The sequence below is a fragment of the Salvelinus fontinalis genome, chromosome 35, assembly GCF_029448725.1.
Source record: "Salvelinus fontinalis isolate EN_2023a chromosome 35, ASM2944872v1, whole genome shotgun sequence".
NCBI classification, from domain to species: Eukaryota; Metazoa; Chordata; class Actinopteri; order Salmoniformes; family Salmonidae; genus Salvelinus; species Salvelinus fontinalis.
In genome coordinates, this window is record NC_074699.1 from 38,850,378 (window position 1) to 38,870,377 (window position 20,000).

The following is a 20,000-nucleotide window of genomic DNA, read 5'->3' on the forward strand; positions in this document are numbered from 1 at the left end:
CCTCTTCTTTAGAGAGGGAGTTATACCCCAGGTCTGACTGCTCCCCTGGAGGAAGGAGGGAAGGAGAGATAGTTTGTGCACTTCTAACCAGAACTGGCTACTCCAAGAGACACCTCATTCTTCATTTAAAACTCTAATTTGAGAAACGTTTTATGGTAGTCAATCTTGATTTCTCTCTCTCTCTCTCTCCTTCACATTTCTTAAAGCTCACATTCACTCTCGTCTCTCTATTTCTAACTGCAAAAAGAAAGAAAGAAAGAGAGAGAGAGAGAACATTAGTCTCTCCTGGCCACCAGCTGTCTGATCTGCTCTGAGTCTTTCATCTTTCCCATGATCCTCCCTGCCTGCCTCTCCATCGTCTGTGAATAAAACATGAATCTTTCCACCGACTGGGCTCGTATAAATCTATACTGAACAAGATGCAACAAGATTTGACTGAGTTACAGTTCATATAAGGAAATCAGTCAAATTGAAATAAATACATGAGGCCCTAATCTATGGATTTCACATGACTGGGATATGCATCTGTTTGATATGCATCTGTTGTTCACAGATCCCATAAAAAAATGTTTCCTCACAATGGGCCTGAGGATCTCGTCACTGTATTTTTCTGCATGCAAATTGCCATCGATAAAATGCAATTGTGTTAGTTTTCCGTAGCTTATGCCTGCCCATACCATAACCCCACCGCCACCACAGGGCACTCTGTTCACAATGTTGACATCAGCAAACCGCTCGACAACACAACGCCATACACGTGGTCTGCGGTTGAAAGGCAGGTTGGACGTACTGCCAAATTGTCTAAAATGACGTTGGAGGTGGCTTATGGTAGAGAAATTAACATTCAATTATCTGGCAACAGCTCTGGTGGACATTCCTGCAGTCAGCATGCCAATTGCCCTGTCCCTCAAAACTTGAGACATCTGTGGCACTGTTGTGTGACAGAACTGCACAATTTAGAGTGGCCTTTTATTGTCCCCAGCACAAGCTGCACCTGTGTAATGATCATGCTGTTTAGTCAGCTTCTTGATATCCCACACCTGTCAGGTGGATGGATTATCTTTGCAAAGGAGAAAGGCTCAATAACAGGGATGTAAACTAATTTGAGCACAAAATGTCAGAGAAATAATATTTTGGTGCAGATGGACCATTTCTGGGATATTTTATTTCAGCTCATGAAATTGTGTACAGTGTACATCTCTATGTATCTCTCTCTCTCTCTGTCTCTCTCTCTATGATAAGATGACAACCTAACTCCCTTAACAACAAGACACTCCACTCAACCCTCAGACTGCCCTACAACACAGAACCTCTGCTTACAAAGACTTCGGGAGAGTAGTCCTCTGTATTATCTAAACCAGGGGTGTCAAACATACGGACTGGCCAGCGAACCCATTCAATCCGGCCCTCAAACGACCTCAGTTGACATTGGAATGACTAAAACCAATAGAAAACTGCTTGATAACAGTCATCTATAGTCTCTACACCCTGTCCAGCTAAAAAACAGTCATTTATAGTCTCTACACCCTGTCCAGCTAGATAACAGTCATTTATAGTCTCTACACCCTGTCCAGCTAGATAACAGTCATTTATAGTCTCTTCACTCTGTCCAGCTTGATATCAGTCATTTATAGTCTCTTCACTCTGTCCAGCTTGATATCAGTCATTTATAGTCTCTTCACTCTGTCCAGCTTGATATCAGTCATTTATAGTCTCTTCTCTCTGTCCAGCTTGATAACAGTCATTTATAGTCTCTTCTCTCTGTCCAGCTAGATAACAGTCATTTATAGTCTCTTCACTCTGTCCAGCTAGATAACAGTCATTTATAGTCTCTTCACTCTGTCCAGGTAGATAACAGTCATTTAAAGTCTCTTCACTCTGTCCAGCTAGATAACAGTCATTTACGGTCTCATCACTCTATCCAGCTTGATATCAGTCATTTATAGTCTCTTCACTCTGTCCAGCTTGATATCAGTCATCTATAGTCTCTTCACTCTGTCCAGCTTGATAACAGTCATTTATAGTCTCTTCACTCTGTCCAGCTAGATAACAGTCATTTATAGTCTCTTCACTCTGTCCAGCTTGATATCAGCCATTTATAGTCTCTTCACTCTGTCCAGCTTGATATCAGTCATTTATAGTCTCTTCACTCTGTCCAGCTTGATATCAGTCATTTATAGTCTCTTCACTCTGTCCAGCTTGATATCAGTCATTTATAGTCTCTTCACTCTGTCCAGCTTGATAACAGTCATTTATAGTCTCTTCACTCTGTCCAGCTAGATAACAGTCATTTATAGTCTCTTCACTCTGTCCAGCTTGATATCAGCCATTTATAGTCTCTTCACTCTGTCCAGCTTGATATCAGTCATTTATAGTCTCTTCACTCTGTCCAGCTAGATAACAGTCATTTATAGTCTCTTCACTCTGTCCAGCTTGATATCAGCCATTTATAGTCTCTTCACTCTGTCCAGCTTGATATCAGTCATTTATAGTCTCTTCACTCTGTCCAGCTTGATATCAGTCATTTATAGTCTCTTCACTCTGTCCAGCTTGATATCAGTCATTTATAGTCTCTTCACTCTGTCCAGCTTGATATCAGTCATTTATAGTCTCTTCACTCTGTCCAGCTTGATATCAGTCATTTATAGTCTCTTCACTCTGTCCAGCTTGATATCAGTCATTTATAGTCTCTTCTCTCTGTCCAGCTTGATAACAGTCATTTATAGTCTCTTCACCCTGTCCAGCTAAAAAACAGTCATTTATAGTCTCTACACCCTGTCCAGCTAGATAACAGTCATTTATAGTCTCTTCTCTCTGTCCAGCTAGATAACAGTCATCTATAGTCTCTTCACTCTGTCCAGCTTGATAACAGTCATTTATAGTCTCTACACTCTGTCCAGCTAGATAACAGTCATTTATAGTCTCTTCACTCTGTCCAGCTAGATAACAGTCATTTATAGTCTCTTCACTCTGTCCAGGTAGATAACAGTCATTTAAAGTCTCTTCACTCTGTCCAGCTAGATAACAGTCATTTACGGTCTCATCACTCTATCCAGCTTGATATCAGTCATTTATAGTCTCTTCACTCTGTCCAGCTTGATATCAGTCATCTATAGTCTCTTCACTCTGTCCAGCTTGATAACAGTCATTTATAGTCTCTTCACTCTGTCCAGCTAGATAACAGTCATTTATAGTCTCTTCACTCTGTCCAGCTTGATATCAGCCATTTATAGTCTCTTCACTCTGTCCAGCTTGATATCAGTCATTTATAGTCTCTTCACTCTGTCCAGCTTGATATCAGTCATTTATAGTCTCTTCACTCTGTCCAGCTTGATATCAGTCATTTATAGTCTCTTCACTCTGTCCAGCTTGATATCAGTCATCTATAGTCTCTTCACTCTGTCCAGCTTGATATCAGTCATCTATAGTCTCTACACTCTGTCCAGCTTGATAACAGTCATTTATAGTCTCTTCACTCTGTCCAGCTAGATAACAGTCATCTATAGTCTCATCACTCTATCCAGCTTGATAACAGTCATTTATAGTCTCATCACTCTATCCAGCTTGACAACAGTCATCAAAACGAATGCTAGACAGTCAGGGAGAATGGAACATTCCAGAAGCGATGGATATGGAACTATTTTGTTGCAAATGTTGACGGCGAGGACATTTTTTACCCATTTTAATTGCAGCCCTCCGGACATCGGTGAAGACCAAAATGAGTTTGACACCCCTGATCTAAACCATTCATTATATTCCAAATGAAAGTCCTTCATCCTTGGAAGTTGTTCTATAATTGCTACCTTGCTACATTGTTAATTGTGTCTTTCAAAGTGAAGGAGGAAAACCTCAAAAAGAAACAGATGAGTAGAAGGGAGGAGTGCAGCAGACGAAGAGGCATCGCCACAGAGAGGACACATCGGAGGAGGTGAAGAGTGGACAGAACTAAACATAGAGACAGAACTAGACACAGAGGCAGAACTAGACAGAGACAGAACTAGAGACAGAGACAGAACTAGAGACAGAACTAGACATAGAGACAGAACTAGACATAGAGACAGAACTAGAGACAGAACTAGACATAGAGACAGAACTAGAGACAGAACTAGACATAGAGACAGAACTAGACATAGAGACAGAACTAGAGACAGAACTAGACATAGAGACAGAACTAGACATAGAGACAGAACTAGACATAGAGACAGAACTAGACATAGAGACAGAACTAGACATAGAGACAGAACTAGACAGAGAGAGGTCCAGAGAGAGAGAGGTCCAGAGAGAGAGAGAGGTAGAGAAAGAGAGAGAGGGTGAAAGAGAGAGAGAGACAGAGAGGTGAAGAGACACTGAGAAAGGGGCAGCGTATCAGGAAGAGGTATAGTGAAAGAGAGAGAGTTGATAGATTTACCTGAGTGGCGGGGGGAGTGGAGGGCAGAACCCCCCCAGTGTGAGTGACCCGACCGGGTGTCCGACCCCACACCGCCCCAGTCCCCGCGGCTGACTGCATGCACGGGCACACACAGCACAGGCACAGGCAGGGAGGGACGGACGGACGGAGTGGGTAGTTAGGTAGGGAGACAGCAGAGCAACCATAGTGAAGGAGGAAAACCATGGAGACAACAAGCCATGAAAGAAGAGAGGAAGAAAGGAAGGATGTAAGGAAGAAAGGAAGGATGTAAGGAAGGAAGGAAGGAGCAGGCAGAGAAAGGAGGAGGGAGAGAGCAGGGAGGAGGTGGAGGGAGGCCGTGTGGAAGCAATGAGAGAGGAGAAAAAAAGGACGTGTCAGACTGAGAAAAGGCGTAGTAAGATGGCGTAGTCGGCAGCCATTTTGGGGTGTACCTGTGCTACGCCTATCGTCAGTGGGGTCTACTTTGATGGAGTCAGGGGCGTAGGGGCCCTGCTCGGCCGTGTTAGAGCTATCCAGGCTGCCGTGACTCACAGCGTCCAGGTCGCTGCCATCTGCTCCAAAGACAACAAGGCATTAAGAGAAACTTGGACACCATTTTGGCTCCTCAAAAACAAGGTGTTAAGGGGTGAATTACTTTTTCTGTGATGGTTCTTCAGCGAGGAATAAGTAGCCTAAATCAATTTGTCTGTGAGGGATTTGCAACTTTCTGTGAATACCAAAATGATGTGAGGGATGTGTGAGAAGCAAGTGAACTTCTCTACAGGTGTCTGTGCAGCGCAGCAAGGAGTGGTCCACGGCCTGGATGTCAACACAATCTGGGGCTGTCTGGCTTTAGACCAAGTTAAACATTATGGACTGTAACTGTACAGTGTGTGTGTGTGTGTGTGTGTGTGTGTGTGTGTGTGTGTGTGTGTGTGTGTGTGTGTGTGTGTGTGTGTGTGTGTGTGTGTGTGTGTGTGTGTGTGTGTGTGTGTGTGTGTGTGTGTGTGTGTGTGCCAAGACATCTTTAACCAAGATCCTAGCGGGCCAGTGAATTGAAGCAACAGTGTTTTACAGGTCACTAGAGGACTACAGTGTTTTATAGGTCACTAGAGGACTACAGTGTTTTACAGGTCACTAGAGGACTACAGGTCACTAGAGGACTACAGTGTTTTACAGGTCACTAGAGGACTACAGTGTTTTATAGGTCACTAGAGGACTACAGTGTTTTATAGGTCACTAGAGGACTACAGTGTTTTACAGGTCACTAGAGGACTACAGGTCACTAGAGGACTACAGTGTTTTACAGGTCACTAGAGGACTACAGTGTTTTATAGGTCACTAGAGGACTACAGTGTTTTACAGGTCACTAGAGGACTACAGTGTTTTATAGGTCACTAGAGGACTACAGTGTTTTATAGGTCACTAGAGGACTACAGTGTTTTACAGGTCACTAGAGGACTACAGGTCACTAGAGGACTACAGTGTTTTACAGGTCACTAGAGGACTACAGTGTTTTATAGGTCACTAGAGGACTACAGTGTTTTACAGGTCACTAGAGGACTAAAGGTCATTAGAGGACTACAGTGTTTTACAGGTCACTAGAGGACTACAGTGTTTTATAGGTCACTAGAGGACTACAGTGTTTTACAGGTCACTAGAGGACTACAGTGTTTTACAGGTCACTAGAGGACTACAGTGTTTTACAGGTCACTAGAGGACTACAGTGTTTTATAGGTCACTAGAGGACTACAGTGTTTTATAGGTCACTAGAGGACTACAGTGTTTTACAGGTCACTATATAGGTCACTAGAGGACTACAGTGTTTTATAGGTCACTAGAGGACTACAGTGTTTTATAGGTCACTAGAGGACTACAGTGTTTTATAGGTCACTAGAGGACTACAGTGTTTTATAGGTCACTAGAGGACTACAGTGTTTTATAGGTCACTAGAGGACTACAGTGTTTTACAGGTCACTAGAGGACTACAGTGTTTTACAGGTCACTAGAGGACTACAGTGTTCTATAGGTCACTAGAGGACTACACTGTCGTTTATAGGTCACTAGAGGACTACAGTGTTTTATAGGTCACTAGAGGACTACAGTGTTTTACAGGTCACTAGAGGACTACAGTGTTTTATAGGTCACTAGAGGACTACAGTGTTTTACAGGTCACTAGAGGACTACAGGTCACTAGAGGACTACAGTGTTTTATAGGTCACTAGAGGACTACAGTGTTTTATAGGTCACTAGAGGACTACAGTGTTTTACAGGTCACTAGAGGACTACAGTGTTTTACAGGTCACTAGAGGACTACAGTGTTTTACAGGTCACAAGAGGACTACAGTGTTTTATAGGTCACTAGAGGACTACAGTGTTTTATAGGTCACTAGAGGACTACAGTGTTTTACAGGTCACTAGAGGACTACAGTGTTTTACAGGTCACTAGAGGACTACAGTGTTTTATAGGTCACTAGAGGACTACAGTGTTTTACAGGTCACTAGAGGACTACAGTGTTTTATAGGTCACTAGAGGACTAGAGTGTTTTATAGGTCACTAGAGGACTACAGTGTTTTATAGGTCACTAGAGGACTACAGTGTTTTATAGGTCACTAGAGGACTACAGTGTTTTACAGGTCACTATATAGGTCACTAGAGGACTACAGTGTTTTATAGGTCACTAGAGGACTACAGTGTTTTATAGGTCACTAGAGGACTACAGTGTTTTATAGGTCACTAGAGGACTACAGTGTTTTACAGGTCACTAGAGGACTACAGTGTTTTATAGGTCACTAGAGGACTACAGTGTTTTATAGGTCACTAGAGGACTAGAGTGTTTTATAGGTCACTAGAGGACTACAGTGTTTTATAGGTCACTAGAGGACTACAGTGTTTTATAGGTCACTAGAGGACTACAGTGTTTTATAGGTCACTTGAGGCCTAGAGTGTTTTGCCAGACAGCACCAGACAGCCACACACAGCACCACACCAGACAGCACCAGACCGCACCACAGCACCAGACAGCACCACAGCACCACACAGCACCACAACAGACAGCACCAGACCGCACCACACCAGACAGCACCAGACAGCACCACAGCACCAGACAGCACCACACCAGACAGCACCACACCACCAGACAGCACCACAGCACCAGACAGCACCACACAGCACCACACCAAACAGCACCACACCAGACAGCACCACAGCACCAGACAGCACCACACCAAACAGCACCAGACAGCACCACACCAGACAGCACCACACCAGACAGCACCAGACAGCACCACACCAGACAGCACCAGACAGCACCAGAAAGCACCACAGCACCACACCAGACAGCACCAGACCAGATAGCACCACAGCACCAGACAGCACCACACCACCAGACAGCACCACAGCACCAGAAAGCACCACAGCACCACACCAGACAGCACCACAGCACCAGACAGCACCACACCAGACAGCACCAGACAGCACCACAGCACCAGACAGCACCACACCAGACAGCACCACACCAGACAGCACCACACCAGACAGCACCACACCAGACAGCACCACACAGCACCACCACACCAGATAGCACCACAGCACCAGACAGCACCACAGCACCAGACAGCACCACAGCACCAGACAGCACCACATCACCACAGCACCAGACAGCAACAAAGAGCACCAGACAGCACCACAGCACCAGACAGCATCAGACAGCACCACACCAGACAGCACCAGATAGCACCAGACAGCACCACACCAGACATTATCACAGCACCACACAGCACCACACCAGATAGCACCACAGCACCAGACAGCACCACAGCACCAGACAGCACCACACCAGACAGCACCAGACAGCACCACACCAGACAGCACCAGACAGCACAGTACCAGACAGCACTAGACAGCACAGCACCAGACAGCACCACAGCACCAGACAGCACCACAGCACCAGACAGCACCAGACAGCAACACAGCACCAGACAGCACCACAGCACCAGACAGCACCACATCACCAGACAGCACCAGACAGCAACACAGCACCAGACAGCACCACATAGCACCAGACAGCACCACAACACCAAACAGCAACACAGCACCAGACAGCACCACACCGCACCAGACAGCACCACAGCACCTGACAGCACCACATCACCAGACAGCACCACACTGCACCAGACAGCACCAGAAAGCACCAGACAGCACCACACTGCACCAGACAGCACCAGACAGCACCAGAAAGCACCACACCGCACCACAGCACCAGACAGCACCACAGCACCGGACAGCATCCTAGCACCAGGCAGCACCACAGCACCAGACAGCACCACAGCACCAGACAGCACCACAGCACCAAGTAGCACCACAGCACCAAGTAGCACCACAGTACCAGGCAGCACCACAGCACCAGACAGCACCACCGCACCAGACAGCACCACAGCACCAGACAGCAACAGACAACACCAGACAGCACCACAGCACCACACAACACCAGACAGCACTAGACAGCACCACAGCACCAGACAGCGCCACACCAGACAGCACCACACCAGAGGCACCAGACAGCACCACAGCACCACACCAGACAGCACCACACCAGACACCATCACACCAGATAGCACCACAGCACCAGACAGCACCACACCAGACAGCACCACACCAGACAGCACCAGACAGCACCACACCAGATAGCACCACAGCACCAGACAGCACCACACCAGACAGCACCACACCAGACAGCATCACAGCACCACACCAGACAGCACCAAACCAGATAGCACCACAGCACCAGACAGCACCACACCAGACAGCACCACACCAGACAGCACCACAGCACCAGACAGCACCACAGCACCAGACAGCACCACCGCACCAGACAGCACCACATCACCAGACAGCACCACACAGCACCACATCAACAGACAGCACCACAGCACCAGACAGCACCACAGCACCAGACAGCACCACAGCACCAGACAGCACCACATCACCAGACAGCACCACACCGCACCAGACAGCACCAGACAGCACCACATCACCAGACAGCACCACAGCACCAGACAGCACCACATCACCAGACAGCACCACAGCACCAGACAGCACCACACCGCACCAGACAGCACCAGACAGCACCACACCGCACCAGACAGCACCAGAAAGCACCACAGAGCACCAGACAGCACCACAGCCCCACAGCACCAGGCAGCCCCAGCACCACAGCACCACAGCACCACAGTACCAGACAGCACCAGGCAGCACCACAGCACCAGGCAGCACCACAGCACCAGACAGCACCACCGCACCAGACAGCACCACAGCACCAGACAGCGCCACACCAGACAGCACCAGACAGCACCAGACAGCGCCACACCAGACAGCACCAGACAGCACCACAGCACCAGACAGCACCACAGCATCAGACAGCACCACAGCACCAGACAGCACCACAGCACCAGACAGCACCACACAGCACCAGACAGCACCACACAGCACCAGACAGCACCACACAGCACCACACCAGACAGCACCACAGCACCAGACAGCACCAGACAGCACCACACAGCACCACACCAGATAGCACCACAGCACCAGACAGCACCACAGCACCAGACGGCACCACACCAGACAGCACCACACAGCACCACACCAGACAGCACCACACCAGATAGCCTCACAGCACCAGACAGCACCACAGCACCAGACAGCACCCCAGCACCAGGCAGCACCACAGCACCAGACAGCACCACACCAGACAGCACCACAGCACCAGACAGCACCACACCAGACAGCACCACAGCACCAGACAGCACCACAGCACCAGGCAGCACCAGACAGCACCCCAGCACCAGACAGCACCACACCGCACCAGACAGCACCACAGCACCAGACAGCAACACAGCACCACAGCACCAGACAGCACCACACAGCACCAAGCAGCACCACAGTACCAGACAGCACCACAGCACCAGACAGCACCACAGCACCAGGCATCACCACAGCACCAGACAGCACCAGGCAGCACCACAACACCAGGCATCACCAGGCATCACCACAGCACCAGACAGCACCACAGCACCAGGCATCACCACAGCACCAGACAGCACCACAGCACCAGTCAGCACCAGACAGCACCACAGCACCAGGCATCACCACAGCACCAGACAGCACCAGGCAGCACCACAACACCAGGCATCACCAGGCATCACCACAGCACCAGACAGCACCACAGCACCAGGCATCACCACAGCACCAGGCAGCACCACAGCACCAGGCAGCACCACAGCACCAGACAGCACCACCGCACCAGACAGCACCACAGCACCAGACAGCGCCACACCAGACAGCACCAGACAGCACCAGACAGCGCCACACCAGACAGCACCAGACAGCACCACAGCACCAGACAGCACCACAGCATCAGACAGCACCACAGCACCAGACAGCACCACAGCACCAGACAGCACCACACAGCACCAGACAGCACCACACAGCACCAGACAGCACCACACAGCACCACACCAGACAGCACCACAGCACCAGACAGCACCAGACAGCACCACACAGCACCACACCAGATAGCACCACAGCACCAGACAGCACCACAGCACCAGACGGCACCACACCAGACAGCACCACACAGCACCACACCAGACAGCACCACACCAGATAGCCTCACAGCACCAGACAGCACCACAGCACCAGACAGCACCCCAGCACCAGGCAGCACCACAGCACCAGACAGCACCACACCAGACAGCACCACAGCACCAGACAGCACCACACCAGACAGCACCACAGCACCAGACAGCACCACAGCACCAGGCAGCACCAGACAGCACCCCAGCACCAGACAGCACCACACCGCACCAGACAGCACCACAGCACCAGACAGCAACACAGCACCACAGCACCAGACAGCACCACACAGCACCAAGCAGCACCACAGTACCAGACAGCACCACAGCACCAGACAGCACCACAGCACCAGGCATCACCACAGCACCAGACAGCACCAGGCAGCACCACAACACCAGGCATCACCAGGCATCACCACAGCACCAGACAGCACCACAGCACCAGGCATCACCACAGCACCAGACAGCACCACAGCACCAGTCAGCACCAGACAGCACCAGGCAGCACCACAACACCAGAGCACCAGACAGCGCCACACCAGACAGCACCACACCAGACAGCACCAGACAGCACCACAGCACCAGACATTACCAGACAGTGCCACACCAGACAGCACCACACCAGACAGCACCAGACAGCACCAGACATTACCAGACAGCACCACACCTCAAAGGGTGTGCAGGGTGAGTGTTTATTTCATGTATTCTGATCTGAAGGTTTCTACTGAATCTGTTTTATCTAATGTGATGAATGATGTATTGTAGTATGTATGTAATATGTGTTTAAAACGACAGACACCTCTCACATCGCTCTTTCAGACACATCCACTATTACACTGTCCACTATTAGCATCAGATCCAAACCAACACATTTCATAAAGAAGCATGCACAGCTGTCTTGTCTGTCAGACAAATCAGCCACCTCACAATAACCTCACAACGTGTTAAGTTCACAGCACTTTACGATCACAGCCTAACCCCGGCACTCTGAGAGAAGGAGCTCGGTGCATCGTCATGGTTACCTGATAGAGGACTCTGAGTGGGTGGAGGCTGCTGTTTGCGTAGCGCCTGTCTGAACTGAGCCACACCCATAACCACGTTCCTCAGCTTCATCCACATGAAGTAACCTCCTCTGGTACTGGAGGGCCAGGTAGACTCTAACACCGCCTGGAAGAGGAGGAGGGGGAGGGGGAAGAGAGGAGGAGGGGGAGGTGAAGGAGGAGTTGGAATAGAAGGAGAGTAGGATGAGATGGAGAAGAAGGAGAGGAGGAGGAGAGGAGGAGGGGGAGGAAAGGAGGAGGAGTGGAGAAGAGAAGGAGGTGATGGAGAAGAGGAGGAGGGGGAGGATAGGAGGAGGGGGAGGAGAGGAGGAGGAGTGGAGAAGAGAAGGAGGTGGAGGAGGAGATGGAATAGAAGGAGAGGAGGAGGGGATGGAGTGGAGGAGAGGAGTAGAAGGAGGAGTGGAGAGGCGGTGTGGCGAGGAGGAGGAGGAGGAGATGGAGAGGAGGAGGAGGTGGAGGAGGAGATGGAATAGAAGGAGAGGAGGAGGGGATGGAGTGGAGGAGAGGAGGAGGAAAGGGGGAGGAGAGGAGGAGGAGGTAGAGGAGGAGATGGAATAGAAGGAGAGGAGGAGGGGATGGAGTGGATGAGAGGAGGAGGAAAGGGGGAGGAGGAGGAGGAGGGGGAGTAGAAGTGGAGGAGGAGGAGAGGAGGAGGAGAGGAGGAGGAGGAGGTAGAGGAGGAGATGGAATAGAAGGAGAGGAGGAGGGGATGGAGTGGATGAGAGGAGGAGGAAAGGGGGAGGAGGAGGAGGAGGGGGAGTAGAAGTGGAGGAGGAGGAGGAGAGGGTGGAGTGGAGGGAGAAAGAAGCATAATTATGAACTCACTGATTTAGGCTACACGTCCTTACACACACACACACACACACACACACACACACACACACACACACACACACACACACACACACACACACACACACACACACACACACACACACTTTCCCCAGACATCAACAGGCTGCTGATAAAAACCTTTCAGACGAACAATTCTAATTCACCGGCTGCTCTGGGAGCAGGTTGTGTGTGTGTCTCGGGACATGTATGTGTATGTGTGTGTGTGTGTGTGTGTGTGTGTGTGTGTGTGTGTGTGTGTGTGTGTGTGTGTGTGTGCTAATACACACACACACACACACACACACACACACACACACACACACACACACACACACACACACACACACACACACACACACACACACACACACACACACACACACACACACACAAATATACAGACAGAAAGTCATTGTAATTCCAGTCGGCATGCCAACAATAAAGTTATTCTATAAATGACAGTAGCCAGTGTTGCTGTCCATCCTAGTAAAACAGCTGGTAATACTCCTGGAAATACCGCTAACAATACTCCTGGTAAAACTCCTGGTAATACTCCTGGTAAAACTCCTGGAAATACCGCTAACAATACTCCTGGTAATACTCCTGGTAAAACTCCTGGTAATACTCCTGGTAATACTCCTGGTGATACTCCTGGTGATACTCCTGGTAATACTCCTGGTAATTCCCACGGTAATACTCCTGGTGATACTCCTGGTAATACTCATGGTAATACTGGTGGTAATACTCCTGGTAATACTCCCGGTAATACTGGTGGTAATACCCCTGGTAATACTGGTGGTAATACCCCTGGTAATACTGGTGGTAATACCCCTGGTAATACTGGTGGTAATACCCCTGGTAATACTGGTGGTAATACCCCTGGTAATACTGGTGGTAATACCCCTGGTAATACTGGTGGTAATACCCCTGGTAATACTGGTGGTAATACCCCTGGTAATACTGGTGGTAATACCCCCGGTAATACTAGTGGTAATACCCCTGGTAATACTGGTGGTAATACTGGTGGTAATACTCCAGACAATACTCATGGTACTACTGCTGGTAATAATGATGGTAATACTCCTGGTAATACTGGTGGTAATAATCCTGGTAATACTGGTGGTAATACTGGTGGTAATACTGGTGGTAATACTGGTGGTAATACTGGTGGTAATACTCCTGGTAATACTGGTGGTAATACTGGTGGTAATACTCCTGGTAATACTGGTGGTAATAATCCTGGTAATACTGGTGGTAATAATCCTGGTAATACTGGTGGTAATAATGATGGTAATAATCCTGGTAATACTGGTGGTAATACTGGTGGTAATACTGGTGGTAATACTCCTGGTAATAGTGGTGGTAATAATCCTGGTAATAGTGGTGGTAATAATGATGGTAATAATCCTGGTAATACTGGTGGTAATACTGGTGTGTGTGTGTGTGTGTGTGTGTGTCTTCAGCCACCTAACACACAGCCTAATGAAAGAAGGACCTCCCGTCCTAATCAAGCCATCTATTTGAGCACACACACACACACACACACTGCTGATGAATAAACTCCTCAGTACGTCAAGCACACACACACACACACACACACACACACACACACACACACACACACACACACACACACACACACACACACACACACACACACACACACACACACACACACACACACACACACACTTTCCCCAGACATCAACAGGCTGCTGATAAAAACCTTTCAGACGAACAATTCTAATTCACCGGCTGCTCTGGGAGCAGGTTGTGTGTGTGTCTCGGGACATGTATGTGTATGTGTGTGTGTGTGTGTGTGTGTGTGTGCGTGTGTGTGTGTGTGTGTGTGTGTTAATATAACTTCCTCACCGACAGACCAGCTAATATAACTTCCTCACCGACAGACCAGGCTAAAATAACTTCCTCACCGACAGACCAGGCTAATATAACTTCCTCACCGACAGACCAGGCTAATATAACTTCCTCACCGACAGACCAGGCTAATATAACTTCCTCACTGACAGACCAGGCTAATATAACTTCCTCACCGACAGACCAGGCTAATATAACTTCCTCACCGACAGACCAGGCTAATATAACTTCCTCACTGACAGACCAGGCTAATATAACTTCCTCACCGACAAACCAGGCTAATATAACTTCCTCACTGACAGACCAGGCTAATATAACTTCCTCACCGACAGACCAGGCTAATATAACTTCCTCACCGACAGACCAGCTAATATAACTTCCTCACTGACAGACCAGGCTAATATAACTTCCTCACCGACAGACCAGCTAATATAACTTCCTCACTGACAGACCAGCTAATTTAACTTCCTCACCGACAGACCAGCTAATATAACTTCCTCACCGACAGACCAGGCTAATATAACTTCCTCACTGACAGACCAGGCTAAAATAACTTCCTCACTGACAGACCAGCTAATATAACTTCCTCACCGACAGACCAGCTAATATAACTTCCTCACCGACAGACCAGGCTAATATAACTTCCTCACTGACAGACCAGGCTAATATAACTTCCTCACCGACAGACCAGGCTAATATAACTTCCTCACTGACAGACCAGGCTAATATAACTTCCTCACCGACAGACCAGGCTAATATAACTTCCTCACCGACAGACTAGGCTAAAATAACTTCCTCACTGACAGACCAGCTAATATAACTTCCTCTATCACTCTCTCTATTACTCCCAGAATACCTGCATCCAAATGGCACCCTATTCCCTATATAGTGCCCTACATTTGACCAGGGCCAATAGGGAATATGATGCCATTTGTGAGGCAAACAGAATGCCACAGGGGAACAGATAGTACAGGACAGCGGTGCTGTAACCTTCAACACGGCTCCACCGTGCTCAGAGATAACCTTCCTTTACTGTAACATCACTGTGTTCATTTACTGCCCGGGTTACCAGGGCCCACATCCCAAATGCCAACCTTATTCCCTATATAGTGCACTACTTTAGACCAGAGGCCCTATGGGATGCTCTATAGACCCTTGGTTAAAAGAAGTGGACTATAAAGAGAATGGGGTGGTATTTGGTCTGCTGACATGCTGACAGGTTGACAGCCTCACAACTCATCGTAATGTCCTGTGTGATTATAGTGTCTGGTGCCGCAGGCTGTAACCGTGGAGACCTACAACTGTCCACGTGTCTGCTTCCTGACCTGTGAGCCCAGGGGACTCAGAACATACTGCATGACTACTAAATGGTACCCTATTCCCTATACAGTGCACTACTGTAATGGTTTTCGTCATCTGAAGAAGAGCGGTCGGACCAAAGCGCAGCGTGGTAAATGTTCATGTTAATTTATTAGAACTGAAAACTATAACAAAATAACAAAGAGAATAACCGAAACCGAAACAGTCCTGTAAGGTGCAAAACACTAAACCGAAAATAACTCCCCACAAACACAGGTGGGAAAAAGCTAACTAAGTATGGTTCTCAATCAGAGACAACGATAGACAGCTGCCTCTGATTGAGAACCACACCCGGCCAAAAAACAAAGAAATACAAAACATAGAGAATGAACATAGAATGCCCACCCAAATCACACCCGGACCAAACCAAAATAGAGACATAAAAAGCTCTCTACGGTCAGGGCGTGACAACTACGTTTAATCAGAGTCCTACAGGCCCTGGTCAAAAGTAGTGCACTATATAAAGGGAATAGGGTGTAATTTGGGATGCAGAGACTGTAACCTTGATGAGGTAACTACAGTGACATTACTGACTGATAGGTGTTGTAGAAGGATTTAAAAAGGTAGTGACAGTTCCTGGAAAGCCTTGCTACAGGAAGGTACCTTACAACCTGACAGGAAGTTACTGACAACCTGACAGGACGGGGCCTTACAACCTGACAGGAAGTTAATGACAACCTGACAGGAAGGTACCTTACAACCTGACAGGAAGGTACTGTACAACCTGACAGGAAGGTACTGTACAACCTGACAGGAAGGTAATGTACAACCTGACAGGAAGGTACCTTACAACCTGACAGGAAGGTACTGTACAACCTGACAGGAAGGTACCGTACAACCTGACAGGAAGGTACTGTACAACCTGACAGGAAGGTACCTTACAACCAGACAGGAAGGTACCGTACAACCTGACAGGAAGGTACCTTACAACCTGACAGGAAGGTACCTTACAACCTGACAGGAAGGTACTGTACAACCTGACAGGAAGGTACTGACAACCTGACAGGAAGGTACCGTACAACCTGACAGGAAGGTACCTTACAACCTGACAGGAAGGTACCTTACATCCTGACAGGAAGGTACCTTACAACCTGACAGGAAGGTACTGTACAACCTGACAGGAAGGTACCGTACAACCTGACAGGAAGGTACCGTACAACCTGACAGGAAGGTACCGTACAACCTGACAGGAAGGTACCTTACAACCTGACAGGAAGGTACCGTACAACCTGACAGGAAGGTACCGTACAACCTGACAGGAAGGTACTGTACAACCTGACAGGAAGGTACCGTACAACCTGACAGGAAGGTACCGTACAACCTGACAGGAAGGTACCGTACAACCTGACAGGAAGGTACCGTACAACCTGACAGGAAGGTACCTTACAACCTGACAGGAAGGTACTGTACAACCTGACAGGAAGGTACCGTACAACCTGACAGGAAGGTACTGACAACCTGACAGGAAGGTGCTGTACAACCTGACAGGAAGGTACTGACAACCTGACAGGAAGGTACCGTACAACCTGACAGGAAGGTACCGTACAACCTGACAGGAAGGTACCGTACAACCTGACAGGAAGGTACCTTACAACCTGACAGGAAGGTACCTTACAACCTGACAGGAAGGTACTGTACAACCTGACAGGAAGGTACCGTACAACCTGACAGGAAGGTACCGTACAACCTGACAGGAAGGTACCGTACAACCTGACAGGAAGGTACTGTACAACCTGACAGGAAGGTACTGTACAACCTGACAGGAAGGTACCGTACAACCTGACAGGAAGGTACCTTACAACCTGACAGGAAGGTACCGTACAACCTGACAGGAAGGTACTGACAACCTGACAGGAAGGTACCGTACAACCTGACAGGAAGGTACCGTACAACCTGACAGGAAGGTACCGTACAACCTGACAGGAAGGTACCGTACAACCTGACAGGAAGGTACCGTACAACCTGACAGGAAGGTACCCTACAACCTGACAGGAAGGTACTGTACAACCTGACAGGAAGGTACCGTACAACCTGACAGGAAGGTACCGTACAACCTGACAGGAAGGTACCGTACAACCTGACAGGAAGGTACTGTACAACCTGACAGGAAGGTACCGTACAACCTGACAGGAAGGTACCTTACAACCTGACAGGAAGGTACTGACAACCTGACAGGAAGGTACCGTACAACCTGACAGGAAGGTACCGTACAACCTGACAGGAAGGTACCTTACAACCTGACAGGAAGTTACTGACAACCTGACAGGAAGGTACCGTACAACCTGACAGGAAGGTACCGTACAACCTGACAGGAAGGTACCGTACAACCTGACAGGAAGGTACCGTACAACCTGACAGGAAGGTACCGTACAACCTGACAGGAAGGTACTGACAACCTGACAGGAAGGTACCGTACAACCTGACAGGAAGGTACTGACAACCTGACAGGAAGGTACTGTACAACCTGACAGGAAGGTACTGACAACCTGACAGGAAGGTACCGTACAACCTGACAGGAAGGTACATTACAACCTGACAGGAAGGTACATTACAACCTGACAGGAAGGTACTGTACAACCTGACAGGAAGGTACTGACAACCTGACAGGAAGGTACATTACAACCTGACAGGAAGGTACTGTACAACCTGACAGGAAGGTACTGACAACCTGACAGGAAGGTACCTTACAACCTGACAGGAAGGTACTGTACAACCTGACAGGAAGGTACCTTACATCCTGACAGGAAGGTACCGTACAACCTGACAGGAAGGTACTGTACAACCTGACAGGAAGGTACTGTACAACCTGACAGGAAGGTACCTTACAACCTGACAGGAAGGTACTGTACAACCTGACAGGAAGGTACTGTACAACCTGACAGGAAGGTACCGTACAACCTGACAGGAAGGTACTGTACAACCTGACAGGACGGTACTGTACAACCTGACAGGAAGTTACCGTACAACCTGACAGGAAGGTACTGACAACCTGACAGGAAGGTACCTTACAACCTGACAGGAAGGTACTGTACAACCTGACAGGAAGGTACCGTACAACCTGACAGGAAGGTACTGACAACCTGACAGGAAGGTACCGTACAACATGACAGGAAGGTACTGTACAACCTGACAGGACGGTACTGTACAACCTGACAGGAAGGTACCGTACAACATGACAGGAAGGTACTGTACAACCTGACAGGAAGGTACCGTACAACCTGACAGGAAGGTACTGTACAACCTGACAGGAAGGTACTGTACAACCTGACAGGAAGGTACTGTACAACCTGACAGGAAGGTACCTTACAACCTGACAGGAAGGTACTGTACAACCTAACAGGAAGGTACTGACAACCTGACAGGAAGGTACTGTACAACCTGACAGGAAGGTACCGTACAACCTGACAGGAAGGTACCGTACAACCAACCTGACAGGAAGGTACCGTACAACCTGACAGGAAGGTACCGACAACCTGACAGGAAGGTCCATTATAATATCTTGTTCTAGTGTTGGTAAAACAGGGTTTCTCAACCCAGTCCTCAGGGGACGGCGGTAGGTACATTAAAATAAATGTTTACCTTGTCAGCTCGGGGATTCGATCAAGCAACCTTGTGGTTACTGGCGCGACGCTCTAACCACTAGTCTACCTAAAACCCCAACATATACATATATACATATATACCTTCCTATATATATACATACATATACATATATATACATATATACCTTCCTATATATATATATACATATATACCTTCCTATATATATATATATACACTGGAAGCATAGGAACTGAGAAGTGGTCTGTGGTCACCACCTGCAGAACCACTCCTTTATTGGGGGTGTCTTA

The 20,000-nt window shown here is 48.4% G+C and overlaps 1 protein-coding gene across 8 annotated transcripts in view; it reads right to left on the bottom strand.

The window, feature by feature from the left end:
• The window catches only part of LOC129834832 (C-myc promoter-binding protein-like), a 157,071-nt gene that overhangs the window by 44,067 nt on the left and 93,004 nt on the right, over nt 1–20,000 (bottom strand). For 4 of the 8 annotated variants that reach the window (XR_008756311.1, XM_055900137.1, XM_055900138.1 and 1 more), the window contains 4 exons: nt 12,043–12,187; nt 4,840–4,959; nt 4,409–4,501; nt 1–45 (listed from right to left, as the gene is read on the bottom strand). The exon at nt 1–45 is cut by the window's left edge and continues 81 nt beyond it. Coding sequence is in view for 7 of the 8 variants with exons in the window: in XM_055900137.1 (XP_055756112.1) it covers nt 1–45; nt 4,409–4,501; nt 4,840–4,959; nt 12,043–12,187 (403 nt within the window). In the remaining variant the exon portion in view is untranslated. The remainder of the gene's footprint in view (nt 46–4,408; nt 4,502–4,839; nt 4,960–12,042; nt 12,188–20,000) is intronic. The other 4 variants (XM_055900140.1, XM_055900139.1, XM_055900142.1 and 1 more) reach the window with 2 other exon arrangements.